Genomic DNA, 23,781 nt, shown 5'->3' with positions numbered 1-23,781 from the left:
AATCTTAAAATTCTGTATGTGGAAATAGCAAGTCATGTGCAAACTATATTTCAGTAATACGGGGATATATCCTTTCCCCGTATGCATGTTTCTATCTAATTTAATTTTCTTACCAATTGAACACTCAGGCCACGTCTTGCATACGTTTACATCCTAACGTTTTATTCCACACCCCCGTCCGCTAGAATGTCAAGAATTAGTAGGTAAATTACTTAAAATTTCCAACACATTTGCAGCAAGTTTTTAAAGGGTTTTAATATTACCCAGGACTGAATGGAACAGTTTTATATCTGTAATTATTGATCCGAAAATATCGTTGTGCACTTATTGTTACTTGCAGCACAATTAAATGATACTGTGGTTATAATGTAATGCCCTCTGCACACTGAGAGGAATAGCTTCCTGGGGGAACAGTGGGAATTTTTGACAGATGTAAAACGCCGATTCACACTGGCACCATTCACCGTCCGCCAAAAACAGCTGATGACAATAACAATAACAGAGTTTTAGCATGGCCAATTTATTTGGTTGGTTGAAAATATGAATAAAACTTTCACAATCTTTTGGCTGTGGTTCAACAGCAAGATATTTATTCAACATATGTTTATTCGGATATCGATAACTAAGTCGTGGCAGTGTAAATAATAGCAATGACGCAGGTCATCGGTCCGGTAATTTTCCAACAACAAATACACAGTCTTGAGCGACGCACAACGTCAATCCTTCTAGGGCGCAAGATTGCAAAAACAACATGATTTATGCCATGAAGCATCGAACGAAAATTAGTAAATTAATAATACATCCTGCTTTTTCATATAATTTAAACAAGTTTGCAATGATTTCTCAACAAGACCCTAAAGCTTTTTGGTCCTTGTATTGTATATTTTTTGTACTTGTCTAATGATACAATTAGTTTAAAGTGTTTGTTTTAAGAATTATATGTACATATGTATGTATATTTTTACCTTTTCCCACAGCCATAATTTTAAGGCGTCTAAATTGGAATTTGTATCTGGTTTTTTGTTGTTGTTATTTGTGATGATAGTTGCGCTGATAGGCAGAGAAGTGCAAAAAGAATCGAATATTTGGAAAACACGTACCAGCTTTCGAAAAGGTCGTCCCGTCTCTTTTCGCTTCCACTAGGTCCCTATTTGTATCCTATGTAAAAAAACTTCGTATTCGGCTAGAAGCAAAGACGCCTGCCGCAGCCGTAGTATAAGGGCATTTGTACCTACATAAAAGGTAATGTTACATTTTGTTTGAACATTGAAGACATTGAAAACATGTATTAAATTTATTTATTAAAATAACACTGAAACTGGTAATGTACGTGTACATTTGTAGTATTTTATTAAATCTTTTTTAAGAACGTCAGAAATACAAACATATGCGTATGCATGTATGGTCATATGTACATGTGTATGTGTGTTAATATGCAACATACATGAGTAAGTTCACTGGCTTATTACATACATCGACTTTTTCTATATATAAATTCGAACCATATGCTAAATACATACATAAGTTATTAAATACATAAACATATACATTATTTAAAACTGAAGACTTATATTCTAGGGAGGTGTCGGTGTCTCTGTCTTAATGAGTTGTCTTAAATACTCGTATGTTATTGGAAATTAAGTTCGTTGCAATTAATTTCGATTATACACTCATATGTATGTATGTATGTTTCCACACACTTCATACAGTTGGATAGCATAGCAATCCCAATAAATAATAATAAATACATTATACATACATATGTATGTATGGAGAGATCTATATTTAGGCTTGATTCGCCAATGGTGTTGCATTCCCATATTCATTATTATCTTCTTATATATGTATGTATGTACATATGGCATATATGTATGTACATATATGGCATATGTGTATGCCATATATGAAATTTGATGAATTTTCATAAATTAAAATAAATATGTACATCCATATGTACGTAACTGAATAACTCTGCTTAGTTAGTTGAATAGTATCCTATTTATGCAACTATATATGTATTTATGTATGTAAATTGCGTTTCCAAAAATAATAGATGTACTAGGGCACTGATCTGATCTACTTAATATGTGTATCGCCTAAGCCGGGAAAGAGATAGGGAATGGCATTGTGTCGAGGTGCTCATTTGTTATATTATTTGCAATTGACAGTCTGGATGTGGCTCGCGTCAAGATCAGGACCAAGACCATCTGGATCAAAAATCGGTGATGTTGTAGACACTGATGCGGATAGCGATGTTGGACGCGTAAGAGCTTGACCTGATATAACTTCACTAAGTGAAATGCATACACCCATTTTCATCATACCCATACCCTTCTTCGCACCTTCGCTCATCTTCAGGTGTGAACATAGTGCCATTTGTGGAATAAAATTTGGTGGGCTATTGATATCGCTGGTGTTTGTAGCTTCCTCACTAACAACCGAATGCGCTTGTTGATACTTATCCTGCTCCTCAACTGCATGTACGGTAGCAACTGCTACCGCGGCGGCTGCTGCCTTGGATAGGAGCGCAGAAGGCAAATTAAAAATTGACGATCACTGAAGACGCGGCCAGTAATTACTACCCGCTAGATCTGATACATTCTGCGTTGATATCTGCACGGGAACAGACACACCGGCAGAGATAACACCTGTACGAAATAAAAGAGGGAGACTCTTGATTAGTTTACTGTCGTATAACTCAACGTTCACACCTGTACCCTACCTGTGTTCGATGTCATTGAAGAACTGTTACCATAAACTCCGTGTTGAGGAGGTTGTTGGTGTGCAGCTGCTGGATTGCACGGTGCGTTTCGATGGTGGGGCGGAGCATACGGAGATCCTAGAGACAGCGGATCGTGAAACATATAGGGATAGCTGTCCCTTTGTTGCAGGCATGTGGGCGTCATCGAGCCTAACGAAGAGGTCATTGAGCTATCGAAATGTGTAAGTTTCTGTTAATACTTCTCCAAAGCGCAGCTTGATCAACTACTAGAGCTGCATTGTAAATTTACATATATATGTATACATTTCATATAAATATATACATTTTACAAAAGGAAATTAATAAGGACACCTTGGCGCACCGAAATTCATTATTTATTGTTACGTTTTTGCTCAGAGTCGGCTTTATGGCGGGTGTTATTTGTTTTCAAGCTTTAACATTTTTTGGGCCGAATTCGATTGTCTTCCCTAAAGTGCCTGGTTTCTCATATTAGCACGTTAGGTGGCCAATGCACGTTTGGGTTAAGTACTAAATTATTCTTTATTTTATCCATTAATTGAGTTGGATGTACAATCTTTACACCAGAAGAATAATTGAGATCTTATTTTTTCACTATTCTGGGTAATACTGCTCTCGATTCTGTCAAGTAACGATTTAAGCAGCTAAAAAATCACGATTGTATCGCTGTTCGCAAAAGAATAAATTAATTTTATGGTGAAACAAATGTAAAAAAAAATCGTTTTAGCCATTTGGGAGATTTGTGTATATACATATTAGATTTTATTTGTTTCAATATTTTTTACATTTTTTTATTTACATCAACGTCCGTTTTTTCGCGCCAGAGGGCGTACAGAAAATGAGTAAGCGCGTGGCTGTGGGTTGCGTAGCTACTGAAATTTAATTTGTTTCCTTCTGGCCATAATAATGATTCGATCTGTATCAGATTAAGGCCCTCATCGGGATGGACAGAAAGACATGGCTATATCGACTCGGCTATTGATGCTGATCAAGAAGATATATACTTTATGTGGTCGGAAACGCTTCCTTCTGGGTTTTACACACATCCATTTTCACTACAAATCTAATACACCCCTATGCTCTTCGAATACCGGGTAAAAAAATAAACGAAATGAAACAAATTATCAAAAAGCTGGCTCTTATTTTGCTATGCCTAATGCACGAAAAGCTCTGAAAAGCCTTCTGTTGCTAAGCTAGTCTTTGAGAGAAGAGAGGGAATGAAGATCGAAACCAAAACCAGAACAACAACTTATTGAGTACTGGGCTTAAATACTGTGGTATCTCTAATGGATATATGGAATGGGGATCTAATATTAATACATTTTTATAGGGTTATAATCCACCGATGCGCCCAAATTAGTAGCGACCAAAAATAATATATTATCCGATTATAAAACAATATGTACATAGTATATAGATACTTGTTTAGTGCACTTGTTTAACGTGTGTTGCTACGTTTAGTGCAATACAGGTTTCGAATTTTAACCAACTTACTTGTAATTTTCTGCCATCGTTGCTATGGGCTGCGGGATAGAGGAGTACATAGCATTGAAGCCAGCGTTTAGGGGTATGCGCGGTGCTACAGCTTGAAGTGGTGGGCTTTCCGAGCTTGTATGCGTGGCATTGGCGTCACCTCCGAGAACCTATCACATATGAAAATCGAGCTATTGTGAAACCATATTAAGTGCTATAATTACTTACAGTTGGGGCATTGGATGTATCGGGTAGGGTGTTGTTGCTGATTATAGCTGACGATGCTCCTTCCGAACCAATGCCGTTGCCCGCTGAGCTAACAATACCGGGCGTCGAGTTGCTCGACGGTGTGACGGAGGAAGATGCAGCTGTACTTGGTTGATTATTTGTGCTGGCTCTACCGCTACTGCCACCTACATTATCTGCGGACCGTCTTTGAGTGCGCATCTTTTCCTCTCGCCGCCACTTGGCCCTCCGGTTAGAGAACCATACCTGTTCATGAAAAAGTTGTATTATATTGCATTATAGGTTTAAATCATATTACTAAATTCATGATGCATGAGTGTACGTTAAAACTAAAACTAAAGTTATCATCATATGCCTTATAAGTTTGATCACTATTAAAAGTAATTAGAATTAAAATATGCTTCCAATTTGCAAATTAACAGATGACCCTGAAAATCACACGAATATTAATCGTTAGCTGACACACCATAAACAACTACACGAAATGTAGTTTACTTACATCTTCTTGTTCTTTATGTCCGATAGTCTAAAATCAGTTTTAACAGTCTAAAAGATATCGAGAAACCCGAAAACACAGAATCGTAGAGAATGACCATATCTTTTTTATATCAAGAAAGAAAAAATCACTGTGCAGTTGCCACGGAAATTTAACAGTCTAAAAGATATCGAGAAACCCGAAAACACAGAATCGTAGAGAATGACCATATCTTTTTTATATCAAGAAAGAAAAAATCAATGTGCAGTTGCCACGCAAATCTGCACACGCGCTTACTCATTCTCTCTCACACACACTCTTCGTAGTACAATGTGTGTGCTCTCTGGCTGAGAGGAGCCATACTTACTGATTATTGGGTATAAATTTTGAGTCGTGGCCATAGCTGCGACTCACAAATAGATTTATTGCCAAACAAAAATTCATAAAAACCGATCGAAACGTTTGTTAGATTTTCATTTATTATATTTGATTGGTATCGATTTTTCTTTAAGCTTTCTTTTACATCTGTATTTTTTCCTATTCTTACACCAATATCAGCCGTTTTATTCCGCTCTCTTCCGACAGATCACACACATTGAATGAGGTATAGAGCGTGAGTGAGGTTGTGAGCGAGAGAGAATTGGTTGCGTAGCCACTACAACGCGAGTTTTTATACCCGATACTCAAAATAAGTATATAGTAAAGGGGTATATTAGATTTGTGATGAAAATGGATGTGTTTAACGTCCATAAGGAATCGTTTCCGGCCGTATATATTCGTATAATCGTATATATTCTTGATCAGCATCAATAACCGAGTCCATAGATCCATGTCTGTCTGTCCGTCCCTATAAGCGCCTAGTGCTCCAAGACTATAAGAGCCAGAGCAACGACATTTTATATTCGGACTTCTGTGATATGTCACTGTTACAAGTATATTTCAAAACTTCGCCCCGCCTTCTTCCGCCCCCACAAAGCGCGAAAATCTGTGGCAGAATCGTAGAGTCTGCCTTCTTCTAGAGTGCAAAATCTGAACCAGATCGTATAATTATTATAGCCAGAATCAAGGAAACAGTTTCGGCTTTGCCTATTACAAAATGTGAGTTCCTAGATCTCAGAGACTATAAAAGCTAGAGCAACCAAATTTGATATCCACACTCCTCTGATATCGGACCTAGACAAGTCTGATTCAAAATTTCGCCATACCCCCTTCCGCCCCCGCGAAGCACGAAAATCTGGTGCATCCACAAATCTCAGAGACTATTAAGGCTAAAGTAACCAAATTTGGTATCCACACTCCTGTGTGGATTTCGCCCCACCCCCTTCCGCCCACACAAAGGACGAAAATCTGTTGCATCCACAATATTGCAGATTCGAGAAAACTAAAAACGGGGAATCATAGATTGCTGAATCTGGATCAGATCAGATAATTTTTGTAGCCAAAAGGAACAAATCAATTTGCAGTGGCTACGCAGCGCGTGACATCACGCTCAGACTGATTTTCTGTCTCTCTCGCACGCACTCTTTGTCGTGTCGTTTAATATTAGCGGCGTCTGCCGGAGGAAAGCCATACTGACTTAGTATCGGGTATAACTGTAGAGTTGCGGTGTCCGCAGCAACTCACAACGTTCCACCTCGTTTTATTCTGGCTATAATAATAATAATCCGATGTAATCAAGATTCGGAAATATGTTAGCGCCACGACACTACAATACCCCACAATACAAACAAACGGACATAGTTGCATACATCTGATAATGGTAATCAAGAATATTAAGAATATATGTACATATAGTTGCATAAATCTGATAATGGCAATCAAGAATATTAAGAATATATGTACATATGTACATACTTTATGGGTTCGGAAACGCTTCCTTTTGTCTGTTACTTAAATATATATGTCAATCTGTATATGTATATGAATAATAGGATAACCTCATATCCTTTAATTAGAGGGTGCAACAACACTTATCAACGAGACTCGGAGTCGAGCAGCGATCAGACACTACGTTCACACAAAAGAAAAAGGTTTTCAATAAGACTGCAATTGCAGAATTACTTTTACAAACTTAAATTGTAAAGAGAAGATACTCGTACAAATAAACAAAACGGACTATGAACTTTGAAACCCGATATCTAGCCATCTAACAGCCTTCTGTTGGTTTCACACGGGCCACTTGACGGTGCAGTAACTGCATCGCCTCTTGAAAGATGCAGTCAACGTCCAAGATGAAAACTAAGAATGATTTAATAATAGCTCTATAATAATTATATTTGAGCAAAAAACAAATAAATAGAAATAACAAATATGTATTGAGTTTCTTGCTTTGTACTCTTGAATTACATTTTTTCTGTTAACCTTGAACTTCTTTAACTGATTTCAAAAATTATTTGCGTTGAAAAAATCAGGAATATTATATTACCTTTTGAATGGGTGCAAAACCAATATTTCTCCTGTTCTATATAATTAATAGCTTTGCCCATTTTTTTCGAAAAAAAGATAAGGTATGGATGCATGGATCGTGGACCTCAATCTTAATACAGATACAGATAATACAGATGCTATGACTGTGTAGAGAGTACAGACAAAAACGAAGCAGCTATGAAGTGCCTGTTATTGCTGAGCACATTAAAGTCATAAACACTCAAGTGTCACAGAGGACTACAATTCGTTCAAGTCTTCGCGTCAAACGAATTGATTTGAGCACTTTTGCGTCGGTGTTTGAAAATTTGCAGTTGAAGTATAATGAAGCTATTACTTTGGTCATGCAGTCGCGTTCGCGTTCGCAGTTGGAGACACACCCTTCACATAGTAGCTATGCAGAGAATCAAAATTTAGCAATATGACAAAGGGGTGAATGTGAATAGGGATTACAATATTTGCTGGGCCTTAATATTTACACCATGACATTTATTACTTTGCGTTATTGTTGCCGCTTCCACTTCATCCGACATGTTTCCCCTTAAGTTCGTCAGTGTCCTCCAATGTGCCCGCGTCATCGGCTACTCAATGCAAAAAACAAGAGATGTTTCAAGTGTTTTTACAGTCAAATTGTTTTTATTCACTTACACAAACAATACGACTGTGCCCGACGACAAAAAACCATTAAAAATGAACGGAATTCGCAGGGTGAATTGTAGTGTTTTGGGTTGATTTTTGACTCTGTCTGATTGTATCCCCTCGCTTAGGACTGACTCGTTTAGTCAAAATACGAAAAAATTACTTGCATTAAGAGCTAGAAAGTACGAAGACAAAGCTAGCTACAAACACAGACTGGTTGTAGAATTTACTGTTCGGATACTTTTCTGCAATGTGCAGGAGATATAGTTGTCTGAGTGTCAGGGTGTCAGAGATAGAGTTGCAGCGAGCTGAAAGCAAAGGGCGACTGAAGGACCCCTTAATCATAGCTGCAAAGCACAGGATTGTGTATTGATAGCATCTTGCCTTTGCAGCCACAGAAAAGACAACAGAAGTTGAAGGAGAACAAGTCATGCATATATTTATGCACAGATGTACATATATATATATTGTATAGCGTGTACGCCTATTTAGCATTATTTCACATTCTTTTAAAACACATTTTCCGATGCCAACTTATTTATTTGAAAATTAAAATAAAATCCCAAAAATATTTTGGTCCAATGCTTCATAGAAATGAGATATTTCGTGCATATATGTATGTACTTGTTTTTAAGCGATTGTATCTTTTGTAAAAAGGAGTAGTCTTAGATCAATTGTTTTTCTTAAAACGATAAACTTAATATTTGTTAAAAAGCAGACCTTGGTGAATCCGCGTCTAGTTATTAGAATAATCATTTAGTGCGGACAGCCCCATTTTACAATTGGATGGCAGGCGTGTCAAACTCAGTCTCATACGGACTGACAGATCGTCCCCCCTTGACGGCAAAGCAATGACAATGCTGAAGGCACTTTTAAAAACCACCCTGATGTGCGCCGTGAGCGGTGAAAAGAAATTCTTTCAAGGGGGCCTAATCTAATGCCTGCCTGCAACACCACCAACGCAACTTAGTGGGTATTGATACGATACTGTTTTGAGGAGTTCGTTAGAGCTCAGAATAAGGTACATATGCAATACACAGTAGAATTTCAGACCACTTTTACATCCATGTAACTTCTGTTACTTTATCTGCAGGACAAGCCACAGGGCTCGCTAAAAGATAAGCCTTCTTCTAGGGTTCTACCGATGGCCCAGTAACGTGCGTTTACACTGGAAGTGGCAAAAAGAAGGAGCCGTAATACATGATTTCGCAGAAGCTAAGGTTACAAGGACTCCAGGCAAGGCGACTCTGGAAAGACAGATAAAGGATACTTCTGGCAAGTAGTATACGATGTCCAGTTAGTAATAATCTTTCCCTTTAAAAAAAAAGTATAGGGTGCTAAGTCTCATTCAGATAGCTTAGGTTTACATTCGATTCATGGGAAAGCCTTTATGTGGAGGAATTACTTTCTTCTTTGAGTTAAAAAACATCTAACCAAAATTATAAAAACCGGCAAGGCTTTAAAAATCTTTTTAAAAGATAAAAGTCTGGTGCCAAAAAACATTTTAAAGTCTCAGAATAACTGATATCAAAGTTTGTGACGAAAGACAACATCCAAGTTAATAGATGTACTATAAAAAATCATACATACATGCATAATGTCTCTTAAATATTCTCTTTTCTCGCTTTTGAAAACCCGGTGCCGACTATTAAATCGACCCTTTTCGTCACAAAATGAAAGATAAGAAATTTTGGGACTTCAAAATTTCTGTGTTACCATACATTTACCTCGTAAAAAGGTTTTTTTATATAATTAAACAAAACTGAAAGACAAACCTGAATACGTGCCTCTGGCAAACCAATTTTTTCAGCAAGTCTCTCTCGCGCAAATACGTCCGGGTAATGTGTTCGCTCAAATTCTGTAAATTGCACGACAAATAAATATGGTTATTTATACTATAGGATTAAATTAATAGTTACCTTTCTCCAGGCTGTCAATTTGTTCATTGGTAAAAGAGGTTCGATTGCGCTGAAGTTTTCTTTTCAGCCGTAGCCGCATTTGAGAGTCCTCGTCTCCAGATGAATTGTGATCGGAATTGCCATCTGACGTACTCTCGTGCGAGGGGTGAGATACATCACCGGGATATATATCTAAAGAGAATATAAAATGGAAATTTATTATTTGAGGCGGGATGTGATACAGTTGTGTTTGAGTTAGATTCTGTGTTTCTGTGAGAGATAATTGGAAAGGATACAAGTTATAGTACAAAGTTTTCCTAATAAAGAACGTTGTTATTCGACCGACCTTTCTCCAATTATATATAGTATATACATACATATATACTCAGCAAAAAAAAAACAAAAAGTTTTAATTTTGATTTAACACTTTTTTTTGTGAAAAAATATTGTTATATATGAACTTTTACCTAGAAAATTCAGCCATTAATCTTTGGTATTAGTAAATTTAATTAAATGAAGTAACTGGAACTAACAATTGACAATTGGTATCGGAGCCGATGACTGCCGGATGCTCTCTCTCTCTCTCGGTCTACCAAAAGATGCTGTTCGCAATAGGGACGAATTGAATGGTTCAATAATGCGGGAAGTGTGTACAATCATAGATTTTTTTATTAGAAAAAGAGGGACCACGACCGCTAGTTATGTTGTTAATGTTAATTTTTGCACTCCATTTATCATCTTTTATCACCGGTTTTCTCGTATCATCAAAATGGTGAAGATTTTCGCCCTTACTGAGACAGTAGGGAGTGTGGCAAAAATTTTGAAACAAACTTGATTTCAGTGTAATATCATAGAAGTCTACACCGAGAGAGAGACTTTCACTACACTTTCACTAATATATCCCTATACTCTTTGAGACAAAAAAAATATCGGGTATGAAAATATATTCTATTTTTCTACAATTCAAACCATTCGTTTTAGTCATTTAATCAAAATCTAAATGTGGTCAATCGGCTAAAAAATTGTTCCGGATATGAATCGAAAGTCAGGCGGGATAAGAAAATTGGTTTAGTTTAATTAATTTTGCAGATGGTTTTTCGTATTTGATAAAAATGCTTGCATATGCCTTAATGCTGTGGGCCTGCGTCTGTGTGTGTGGTTGATACAGCAATCAAGTTGATTGGACGAGATAATATGAGATAAGAGTATAGGCACATGGGCAGGGGTATGTTTATTGGAAAAAGGACATATGTCATTCTAATTCATTGATCGCAAAATAAACAAAAACAATTGAAGTTAACAAAAGAAACAGAAGCTAAAGCCAAATAACGAATGCTATGCCTCAATTAGATTTAATGGCAAACAACAAATGACCAACAAATTAACTTTTTGTTTGGCATGCTGTTTGATCATCTGTGACAAAATACTATCAAGAGAGATTTGAGAGATTGCATTGAAGGTGGAGGGTTACTGATGCTATTCTTTTAGCACACACACACACACACACAGAGCACTGTGTTTGGTCCGAAGCGTCTTACTCATGCATTCATACTTATAAATTTATATACATACATATATACATATATTATATATGTACCTGTTCAATGAAGATGTAAATAGGTATTATCGAAGAATAATAAAAGCAGATTAGTTGCTGTTGGCAGAAAACAGCAAAATCAAGCTCTATAAGAAGGGTTTAGTAGTCAATAGTCCCAAGAAGAATGTATATACATACATACATATGTATGTAATCTTATGATTTATGGTAAATAATTGCGTAAAGAGCTCGACTTTATTTGACAATATTTGGCCTCTAAAATACGATTCCTTCGGTGAGGCAGTACTCAAGAGTACTCAAGGGTATATTAGATTCGTGGAAATGCATGTAACAACAAAAGGGAAGCGTTTCCGACCTTATGAAGTATATATATATAGCTATGTATGTCCCGTTTGACGCCTGGTTCTCATTGACTATACATCAGAGCTAGAGCAACCGGATTTTGCAGACTCCTATCGTACACACTAAAACAGGTTTCCAACACTTGGACTGGTTTTATACTCGATTGAATTTGTTAAGCGGCTGCATCGTGTGATTGGGCAATTTCTTATTGATTTTTTGATCACTACACGAATCTAGCCTGTAGCAGCGTGAATCTTTTCGTCCGAATAGTATTTGATAGCAGCATTCATGCTTGATTAGATAGGACAACAATGTAACTGCAAGTTAATACTTAAATGTATTCTTTTAGCCTCCACTTCCACAACCGATTGTTTCTCGACTATGGAAATCAACTGTTTATTATTTATTTGTAATTAAGAACAAGGGTGCTTACTTACCTCGCTTTTGAACTTCGTCCCGGTTAATTTGTCCAGATAAATTCGTTGGCGTCGGCAGGGCCGTTGGTGTTGGCGGTAGGGCCAAGTGTGCCGTTGTGTTGCTTGGATACCATGCCCAACCACTGGTTTGTCCATTGAACATGCGGAGCTTTTCATAGACAGACTCGTTTTGCTGCTGCGCTTGCTGCTCCTTTTGCGATGCCAAATTGCGCAAGACTCGATTTATAGATGAAACCTGCAATTAAACAGAGTTCACAAAACATACATACATATATCCACATGTACGTACATACATATGTACATAAACATAGTATTACTGAAATTAATTATTCTGATCTGTTGTATTCTGCCATTCAAATATATTTTGTAGATTTTGTGTTTTGTATTGTACCTACAATACACATGTACATACATGTGCACAGCTGTGTGTACATGTGTATTACATACGTTTGTGTATTGAAGAGTAACTTTCGTAACCTACCCTCTAACGAAACATTGCAACGGTAACGACGAGACACGATTGGCTAACGACGATAGCCAATCCCCGCGTTCGAGAGCGGGAAAGATATAGAAAGCCGAGAGCGATTAGTACAGTCTACTCTTTTTCTTAATTTTCCACAATACGAAAACAAGAAACGAAGCGGTAAAATTCTTATCTTTCAATTTGAATTTTTGATTTCACAACTCGAATGATTTTTCTTTTCGAAGATATGTGAAATATATGTATATACATACCTATGTATGTTCATACATATGTGTATGTGCAAGTACTAAAAACCCTCGGGAATCCACAGTAAAATTTAAAGCTTGGACAATACATATATATAAATATGTAGAACAACTTTGTTTTCCCGAACTTTCGAACCATTGCAAAATTTTGCGAATCAATCTGAAAAATACTGAGATTCGTTTGGACCTCTCTATTAGAGGTCTTAAATTGCTCAATTTTCATACTCATGTCTTTCGTATAAACTGGGATACATTTTAATTCGATCCAAACCCGACCATTCTCATCTTCCATTGTATAGTCCCCATTACCATGTTTTCATTGGTGTTGGAGTTCAAGACATTGTAGGGCTGAACCATACAATTTTGATGTGCAAAGACTCAAACTTTAAAACAAAAAGCAAACAAGATTTGTAGCACAATCATCTTTACACTTTTGCGAAGACATTACCGTTTCTACGTTACTGCGCAAAATACAGATAATCTATATACCCCGTACTCTATGAGCATAGTGTAGATGTGTCTAACAGCAAGAAGGAAGCATTTTCAACCTCATGAAGGGGATTTAATCCTGATCAGTAATAGCCGAATCGATACAGACATGGCCGTCTTAATGAGCGCCGAGATCTCAGAGACTAAACAAGTTAGAGCAGACTTTTATGATGTTACACTGCTACAAGTGTACTTCAAAAATTCGTACCCACAAATTGTGAAAATCTATTTCATCTACAATCATAGAGAACGCCCATACATAACTATCAGATTGTCGAATCAGGATCACATGGATTTATAATTATAACCAGAATGAATTGCCCGTGGTTGACCCACGGTCGCTCCCTCTCTCTATCTCTTACTGTCAATCTTACCATGGATATATGGATAATATGGTCATTCTCTATGATTTCGCATTTTGAATTTTCTCGTATCTTAAAAGTTGTGTATGCCGCAGATCTTCCTCCTTTGTTGTGGCGGGGCGAAATTTTGAACACACATTTTTAACAATGAGATATCACAGAAGTCTGAATAAAAAAGTCCTTGCTCCAGCTCTTATAGTCTCTGAGAACTACAGCGCGTAGTATGAGCGCCATAGGGACGGACAGACAGTCGGTCAATCGACCCGGCTATTGATGATATCAAGAATACATGTACTTTATGGGGTCGGAAACTCTTTCTTCTGGACGTTACACACATCCAATTTCCCCACAAATCTAATATTCCCCTATACCTCATTTTGATCATCGGGTATAATAATCGTGTTCCAAGATGTTTGTGGTTGATGCCGGAAAAGGAGGGAAAAGACTCAGCATTGCGAAGGATACTCTTTGCTAGGGTCGGCACACTTTTTCAAGATTTTTGCAACGCTCGGAAAAAGTATCTCCGCTATTTTTGTAAGCAATTGTTGGGCCACTTGCTTTATCCTTTTCTGTGGTGTACGCAGTATTCATACATAAATTTAAGTAGAAACCGCCAAGTATGCGCGACTGCTGTCATAGAATTAAAAGAAGCGAGGGGGAACATTGTGAGTTGCTGCGGAGACCGCAACTCTACATTTATACCCAATACATAGTCAGTATGACTACATTAAACGACAAACAGTGCGTGCGAGAGAGACAGAAAATCAGTCAGAACGTGTCGACGGGCGCTGCGTAGCCACTGAAAATTGATTTGTTACTTTTGGCTATAATAATAATCCGATCTGATGCGGATTCGGCAAGATTCGGCAATCTTGTAGGTATGACCATTCCCTATGATTGTGATGAAAATTAATTTTCTCCTATATTCAAAATTCTGGTTGCCGCAGATTTTTGTCTTTTATAGGAGGCGGAAGGGGGGTGGGGCGAAATTTTCAAAACACACTTGTAGCAGTGAGCTCTCTACAGTGAGCAAAAAGAAATACACTTGTAACAGTGAGTTCTGCAGTGAAAAATTACAAATAGTTTTGTAACAGTGAGAGCTCTACAGTCAGATTTTCGTCCGTTGGGGGTTGGGGTTGTGGGGGGAGAAGGGGGTGTGGCGAAATTTTGAAACAAATTCGTCAAGGTCCGATATTTCAGGAGTGTGGATCAAAAATTTGGTTGCTCTAGCTCTTTTAGTCTCTGAGATCTACGTGATACGTGTGTGTTAGAGAGACACAGGGCGAGAAAAAATGAAATTGTTTTCTTTATTCTGCAGTCTAGAAGATATGGTCATTCTCTACGATTCTGCTTTTTGGTTTTCTCGTATCTTTGAAATTGTGGATGCCACAGATTTTCGCCCTTTGTGGAGGCGGAAGTGGGCGAGGCAAAGTTTTTAAATATACTTGTAACAGTGACATATCACAGAAGTCCGGATATAAAATGTCGTTGCTCTAGCTCTTATAGTCTTTGAGAACTAGGCTCTAATAGGGACGGACAGACAGACAGATCTCAATCGACTCGGCTATTGATGCTGATCAAAAATATGTATGCTTTAAGGGGTCGGAAACTATTCCTTCTGTACGTTACACACACCCATTTTCAGCACAAATCTAGTATACCCCAATACTCATTTTGAGTATCGGGTATAAAAATGTTGCTTCTGAATATGTTCTTCATATAACCAGATTTATAATTGGTACAAAAACAAAATTGGATTATATCTATCAGCGTGACATGTATGTAAATAGGTACAGATATTTAGATACATACATATACCCAACGTCATTACCACAAACATACAAAATGCCACTTTTGCAGTTGCCTTAAGTGTCGCCACGTGCCATGGGTCCAACATTTCTTTGGACACTTTACTCCTCATTTAGCACAATTGAGTTGACGCTGGGCCGAGTATGGGTATAATGAATTACTGGTCGTTATTATTTGTACATAAAAGCATCAAAGAACATCAAAGAAATTGAATCAAGTGACCAAGAAGCTTTTCGTGTAATTTTTTTCGTGCAGAGCGTACTTACATTTTGTACAAAAGTTTTTAAAGCACACAATAAAGCATATCCGACGCTTTAAAGTGCATATTTGCATACATACTAGTATTATCATCGCACTTTGTATTTTTATACCCGATACTCAAAATGAGTATTGGGTTATATTAGATTTGTGGTGAAAATGGATGTGTGTAACGTCCAGAAGGAGTCGTTTCCGACCCCATAAAGTATATATATTCTTGATCAGCATCAATAGCCGAGTCAATTGAGCCATGTCTGTCTGTCCGTCCGTCCGTCTGTCCGTCTGTCCCTTCAGCGCCTAGTGCTCAAAGACTATAAGAGCTAGAGCAACGATGTTTTGGATCCAGACTTCTGTGATATGTCACTGCTACAAAAATATTTCAAAGCTTCGCCCCGCCCACTTACGCCCCCACAAAGGACGAAAATCTGTGGCATTCACAATTTTAAAGATATGAAACAACGCAGAATCGTAGAGAATGACCATACAAAAGTCTTTAAAGCACACAATAAAGCATATCCGTCGCTTTAAAGTGCATATTTGCATACATACTAGTATTATCATCGCACTTTGTATTTTTATACCCGATACTCAAAATGAGTATTGGGTTATATTAGATTTGTGGTGAAAATGGATGTGTGTAACGTCCAGAAGGAGTCGTTTCCGACCCCATAAAGTATATATATTCTTGATCAGCATCAATAGCCGAGTCGATTGAGCCATGTCTGTCTGTCCGTCCGTCCGTCTGTCCGTCTGTCCCTTCAGCGCCTAGTGCTCAAAGACTATAAGAGCTAGAGCAACGATGTTTTGGATCCAGACTTCTGTGATATGTCACTGCTACAAAAATATTTCAAAGCTTCGCCCCGCCCACTTACGCCCCCACAAAGGACGAAAATCTGTGGCATTCACAATTTTAAAGATATGAAACAACGCAGAATCGTAGAGAATGACCATACAAAAGTCTTTAAAGCACACAATAAAGCATATCCGACGCTTTAAAGTGCATATTTGCATACATACTAGTATTATCATCGCACTTTGTATTTTTATACCCGATACTCAAAATGAGTATTGGGTTATATTAGATTTGTGGTGAAAATGGATGTGTGTAACGTCCAGAAGGAGTCGTTTCCGACCCCATAAAGTATATATATTCTTGATCAGCATCAATAGCCGAGTCGATTGAGCCATGTCTGTCTGTCCGTCCGTCCGTCTGTCCGTCTGTCCCTTCAGCGCCTAGTGCTCAAAGACTATAAGAGCTAGAGCAACGATGTTTTGGATCCAGACTTCTGTGATATGTCACTACTACAAAAATATTTCAAAGCTTCGCCCCGCCCACTTACGCCCCCACAAAGGACGAAAATCTGTGGCATTCACAATTTTAAAGATATGAAAAAACGCAGAATCGTAGAGAATGACCATACAAAAGTCTTTAAAGCACACAATAAAGCATATCCGACGCTTTAAAGTGCATATTTGCATACATACTAGTATTATCATCGCACTTTGTATTTTTATACCCGATACTCAAAATGAGTATTGTTATATTATATATTAGATTTGTGGTGAAAATGGATGTGTGTAACGTCCAGAAGGAATCGTTTCCGACCCCATAAAGTATATATATTCTTGATCAGCATCAATAGCCGAGTCGATTGAGCCATGTCTGTCTGTCCGTCTGTCCGTCCGTCCGCCCGTCCGTCTGTCCGCCCGTCCGTCTGTCCGTCTTCCCTTCAGCGCCTAGTGCTCAAAGACTATAAGAGCTAGAGCAACGATGTTTTGGATCCAGACTTCTGTGATATGTCACTGCTACAAAAATATTTCAAAGCTTCGCCCCGCCCACTTACGCCCCCACAAAGGACGAAAATCTGTGGCATTCACAATTTTAAAGATATGAAAAAACGCGGAATCGTAGAGAATGACCATATCTTTTAGACTGCAGAATCTGAATTGGATCGTATCATTATTATAGCCAGCATTAAGAAAACAATTTCATTTTTTCTCGCCCTGTCTCTCTCTAACACACACGTAGCATAGGCGTCTTTGCTTAGAGTAAAACATTAGCGCCTAGATCTTAGAGACTATAAAAGCTAGAGCAACCAAATTTGGTATCCACACTCCTAAGATAGCGGACCGAGACGAGTTTGTTTCAAAATTTCGCCACACTCCCTTCCGCCCCCGCAAAGGACGAAAATCTGGGGATATTCACAAATCTCAGAGACTTTTAACGCTAGAGTAACCAAATTTGGTATCCGCACTCCTGTTAGATCTCGCTATCAAACGTATATCTTAAAATTTCGCCTCACCCCCTTTCGCCACCCCCCCCCAAAGGACGAAAATCTGTGGCATCTACAATTTTGAAGATACGAGAAAACTAAAAACGCAGATAATGATCATATCTATCAGGTTGCTGAATCTGGATCAGATCAGATTATTTGTATAGCCAAAGGGAACAAATCAATTTGCAGTGGCTACGCAGCGCCCGACGTCACGCTCAGACTGATTTTCTGTCTCTCTCGCACGCATTCTTTGTCGTGTCGATTAATATTAGCGGCGTCTGCCGGAGGAGAGTCATACTGACTAAGTATCGGGTATAAATGTAGAGTTGCGGTACGCAGCAACTCACAACGTTCCCCCTCGTTTTTTAGCTGAGATACAAATGTATTGTGTATTATACCCGGTACTATGTAGATGGCCCACATATCCAACCAAATAAAGTATATATATGTTTAGAATCAATAGCCCACTCGATATAGCTATATCTGACTGTCCGTCCGTCTGTCCTTCTCGTTTGTTGCATAGTATAACTATATTTTGTGTCAATACTCCTATGATATCACACTGAAACAAGTGTAAGCCATTCATACATGGCATTAGGTTGCCAGCGAATAAACGAAGAGCAAGTCGCGCCCCTTTATTTCTCTCCATGTTTTTTCCATCTATCATGACAAGGATCAAACTTAATAGAGAGACAAGCGCGGCCTTTTTTGACCATCATACCCAGCACGACTCAAGTTACGACTCGTTATAACCTCTCATATAGAAAAAAACCTAGCTATCGATCCGTCTGTTAATGTTTCTTAAGAACAGACCAATTCTACAAGTACATATGTACATACTGCTTCTTCGACATTCTTTTCGTTACAAACACCTTATAGAAAAAAGGCTATTTTAAAACAGATCTCTTGCTGAAAAGCACACCTATCGATCCGTCTGTTAATGTTTCTTAAGAACAGACCAATTCTACAAGTACATATATATGTACATACTGCTTCTTCGACATTCTTTTCGTTACAAACACCTTATAGAAAAAAGGCTATTTTGAAACAGATCTCTTGCTGAAAAGCACACCACAGTTTTCCTAAGACTACTCACCCTTCTTTCTACCGCATTGTGCTGGTAATATCCTTCTGGTCAAGAAGAAATATATTATGTATGTATCTAAATACGTCCTATTGAAATTTAAACACCAATAAATCTATCTCTCTCTTAAAACAGGCATTATGTAACCAGTTGGTACCAACTTATATGTATATATTTCGATACTAGGCCAGTGCTCTCGTTGTCTGTGGCATATATGTATAACTATACTACAAAGGTCCGATCTTACTATTCATAAAATAAGACCACTTAAATGGGACGAAATTAGTTGCGAAAATTTAAAAATGACTTGACTTTTGATGTTGATCAAGAAAATATCTACATTGTGGAATCTAGAATGCTTCCTACCACTATCAATCTGGCGATTAGGAACTGGTTAGGCCCAAAGAAGCTTAGTCGGACGGGACGGCAATCTGGCGGTCGACCTAATGTCATTACCTAATGTCGTTCTTAATTGTATTGGAGCACAGTTACACTTATTAGACGCATATGATATCTAAACGACACTAGAAGTCGGGCTTTCTTTATATTTTAAGATGAATATTCCACATACTCGTATGTTGAATGTGCTGATTTTACATTCTGTGGCCTCAGAAACCCTTACAACCTCCAACCATCTAATCTTCCACTATGAAAGAGGGCTAGCTCTTCTGTGGGATTAGACGAACAATGCGGTTGTTTACCTGATGGAATAATGAAATTGTATTCAGTCGGTTGAGACCATTGAAAATTAGAAAGATCTCCGAAACTAGACCAAGGTCTATGTATCCATTCCCTAATCCGTTTTAAGTGCGATGGATTCTTTTTGTTTTGAAATTATTTAATCCTTTGTGCGTCCTAGCCTTTTGTTTGGATATACATACTTTACTGCAATCTTGATCGCAGAAACTTTTCCTGCTACAGGATTAGTTTTTCTGCCAACCCTACACACAAAACCTTAATAAATCTATTCAGAAATACAAATCAACTTGTTCTAATCAACCGACACACATTTGTCGTATCTTTCAACTGAGATTTGTAGGGTAGTTAGACTATAGTAAAAAAAAACTAAGATATAGTTAATAAGGAAATTCATTAATAACGAATTAATAAGTTTCATAATATTCAAAAATATATTTCTGATCGTAATCTGGCTGAAACTTTGCTGAGACCGAAACCCAAATTTGGATAACTATATACATCTCTTAAAACAAGACTTTGTAAAAAAACCTGACTGAAATATTTTGGTATATTATACATTGAAATTTTCTATATGCTCATTTCGAAAATAAAGCTTTCTATTTCCGTCTGTCGTCACATATTCTTTATTGAATAGGTAGATAGGATCAGCCGAATCGAACTACTATATTATACGAGAATTATTTTTAGGTTTACATAAACATCCAACCCAGCCGAAAAGGAATGAATAAACTATATACCTTTCATAGAGACTCCAAGATATACGTAAAAGTATTCAAAGCTTCAGCTCCATAAACTGAAATGCCAGATTCCGGCATTCCAGATTTTTCCGTGGAACTCAAATCAAGCAGCATTATTCTACGCCGCGAATACTAGTTCTTAAATTTATATTCAAGAATGTGTCAATAGAAAAATGATCAATGAAATTCTTATATCATTCGTGGAAAGAGTATTGTTTAAATACAATCCATATTAAATATTTCCTCTTTTAAATATTTTCCTTGGCACGGGTAATGTCATTACTAAACCATTTGATCGCGCAGCCTTGTTAATCAGTCATTGAATGGTTAACTTGAACAAATAAATATAAACTATTAAGGGGGAGATTTTTTTTTTTATAATTGTGAATCCCATTAAATTAGGTTGCTATACCTCTTAAGAGTATCGAATAACTAAATAGGTTTTCATACAGATACACAGACTGACTTCTAGTATATCGCATAGGGAGTTGATACAACAGTGGCCGGAAACTGCTTGTTGTCAAGTTTTTATCTTAAATAGTCAAATCAGTTTTAAATCTAAAGACGTGTCATGTATTTCAAACAAATTTGCTTTCATTACGAGCATACAATTTAATTTGTACACAATTCGATACTTACACTTGGAATGTTATCACTATTGCAAACTTGCTCCGAAAGTAGTCGATCTCGAATTTCCCAAGCAAATATGCTGGGACATTCCCGCTTGTAATCTGCAATTTTTTGTACGACCGGCGTTGTAGCTACTCGTGGTTTGGAACCACCTATTGCTCGAGGTTTGATTGATCCCGTTTCATAGTATCTAAAACGAAAAGAGAATAAAATATTAGTGCATGATAACACGATTATGTTATTTAAGAAGACTCAAAAAGAATAGCTTAGCTGTACTCGTTGTTTAGAATAGTTTAATATTCTGATGGGCGCTGATCAAGATAAAACATATATCTTATACTATACTGTATAAGAAATACTGTACAGTACACCTAATACACAAACAAAGACTAGCTTCGACTAGAAATGAATGTGCACTGTAAATATATGTATAAGGTTTACGGTTTTGGAGGTTATACCAGCTGTACGTAGAACTTTAAAGAACCACTAAATATTACGTCTGATTCGTTAAACACTGCAAGCTATATTTCAATACAAATATTACATATTTTTAGAACGGGATTGGGGATATATCGGGGTTGAGTCTCACCTGCCCAATATTTTGCTTACGCAGCCATTTGAAACTTGAAGTATTCTCGAAATATCACATGGACGAGCGCCCGAGTGAGCCAGCTCGACTATCTTTTGACGCGTTGAGTCGGGCAGTGGACGGCCATTTACATAGACGCCGCCTAACTGATTAATACCACTATGACCCGCAGTGGAGCATCCGAACAACGCACTCTGACCGACCGAAGAGTGGGGATGATGCCCATGCATTATGTGTTCAGTTGTTAGCATCATGATTGCTGATTGGTGTATTGGTTGTTCCAATTTCGATGCCAATTTGAACGTACTTGATACAAGTTCAGTTTAGTATTTGTTTTCGCGCGAATCACTGCTTAATGGTTGCAAAAGAGTGGGATTTCGTTTCGTATTTTTTACTTGTGTATACATATATTTTATATTTTTCACTTGTTTATTCAACACTAGACTATCACTATACGATACTCGGCGGGCTAGTTAGCTTTTCTTCAATTTTAATCTTTGTACTCTTCGCCAGCTCGTTTCGCATTTAGCAATTTTTAACACTCTGTACAGTTTAGTTTTTAGCGTAACAGAATAACGGAATATCCGATTCGTAAGTCGGAACTAAAGTTTAACTAAAAATTGGTCCCGATATTATCTGCCACAGGTGCAGGCAGGTGCTGCCGTGCCGTCAGCGACCCGGCGGCAGGCAGGGCCACGGATTGCGTTCACGTTTATTAATCTAAGTACTAGTATGTGCATTCGAAATAATCAAATCGCAGCCATCGTGACGTCGGCGTCGGTCTTAGTTTCCTCTGAACAAAATTTTCTTCTACTAACTGGTTTCAGTGGCGAGGCGAGGCGCGCACTTAGCCAAGCGAAACGTTAATGAGCTCTCATGCGAAAAAACACTGGCAAGAGCAACAGTACAGTAAAATCATCATTGCCAGCCATTTTGACAGAGTTATACTCTATCTGCCTCTTTCGTTCTGGTTGCGGTCTGTGGGTAACGCGTCCATGGGATGTATGGGTATGCGTTTTCCATATCAAAAACAGAGATGGCAGTAGCTACACAAGAGAGATGAGCAACACAGAAACAGAGCATACAACTGACGAGAGCGAATGGGAGTTGAGTAAAAGAGGGATGGCAACAATAAACTGTCGGTGTAGAACAACTTCGTCCTGACCCTTTCTATCATGATGAGGGACTTTTGGTTGGTTGTTTGATAATTATTAGTTGAAAACGAGAAGGCTTTAACTTTATGAATTCAGATGATAATAACGATGGCAAACAAAACTGCATTCATTCATACATATGTACATATATATGCTTATGTATGTATGTGTATGTACATAAGAGAACCCATTTCCATCTTTCGTTTCGTCTGCATATGCATATGAATGAACGTATGTAAAAGTTTCGTTTTTGTAAGCTTTTTTGCTTACATACACACTTGTATGTACTTGGACAGAGACATACCTTATGTTAAAGGCTTTTGCACATTTCCATTATAATATTTTGTTTTGTTGAAAAGCAGAAACCACCTCAATCTCAGAGCCACTAGGTGGCGAGGAGTGCGTCACAATTCATGTTTATGTATAAAAAATAAAGATATTTCAAAATAAATAACTAACGAAAATCAACTTTTAAAACAACTTTACAAATTTTTAAAAAATCTCACACATTATATATACATACATACGTACATATGTAAATGGTAATGAAACAGTTCAGATTTTTCAATAGAAAAATAATTCATTTAATTCATTCATCCATATTTTCGGATAGGATTTTTAAATCTAGAAATTTTAGAAAATACAATTTGAAACTCGTTTACTTCACATCTCAGAGACAAGGCTTTGAGTTTGCAAATTGCCGTATATGTCAGTTACACAATTTCCACCACCA

At 37.6% G+C, this 23,781-nt stretch overlaps 1 protein-coding gene across 3 annotated transcripts; it reads right to left on the bottom strand.

Annotated features, from left to right (window-relative positions):
- Positions 1–1,327: 1,327 nt before the first annotated feature.
- toy (twin of eyeless) lies at positions 1,328–22,784 on the bottom strand. 3 transcript variants are annotated; one of them, XR_001453414.2, is made up of 10 exons: positions 21,895–22,148; positions 21,315–21,495; positions 12,233–12,467; positions 9,917–10,087; positions 9,773–9,855; positions 4,442–4,705; positions 4,235–4,383; positions 2,723–2,931; positions 2,331–2,648; positions 1,328–2,276 (listed from the first exon to the last, which is right to left on the bottom strand). XR_001453414.2 is itself a non-coding variant. In XM_002135628.3 (9 exons), the coding sequence occupies exons 1-9, from the start codon at positions 22,146–22,148 to the stop codon at positions 2,554–2,556; spliced, it is 1,641 nt and encodes a 546-aa protein (XP_002135664.1). In that variant the 5' UTR covers positions 22,149–22,784; the 3' UTR covers positions 1,328–2,553. The 3 variants fall into 3 exon arrangements, 2 of the variants coding, with proteins under 2 accessions (XP_002135664.1, XP_015044218.1); XM_002135628.3 differs by having other exon boundaries at positions 1,328–2,648; positions 21,895–22,784; XM_015188732.2 differs by having other exon boundaries at positions 1,328–2,648; positions 9,785–9,855; positions 21,895–22,784.
- Positions 22,785–23,781: the final 997 nt, after the last annotated feature.

This window comes from Drosophila pseudoobscura, chromosome 5, assembly GCF_009870125.1.
Source record: "Drosophila pseudoobscura strain MV-25-SWS-2005 chromosome 5, UCI_Dpse_MV25, whole genome shotgun sequence".
In the NCBI taxonomy this organism is placed as follows: Eukaryota; Metazoa; Arthropoda; class Insecta; order Diptera; family Drosophilidae; genus Drosophila; species Drosophila pseudoobscura.
Note: the sequence above shows the minus strand (reverse complement) of the source record. Positions and strands in the feature narration are given on the sequence as shown.

Bases quoted from the DNA above. Each gene is read 5' to 3' on its own strand.
- toy (XM_002135628.3), bottom strand. From the start codon at position 22,148: ATGATGCTAACAACTGAACACATAATGCATGGGCATCATCCCCACTCT. The intron at 21,496-21,894 runs GTGAGACTCAAC...TTTTCGTTTTAG, and splicing joins GTAAGCAAAATATTGGGCAG to ATACTATGAAACGGGATCAA. The intron at 12,468-21,314 runs GTAAGTATCGAA...GTTTAATTGCAG, and splicing joins ATAGTGATAACATTCCAAGT to GTTTCATCTATAAATCGAGT.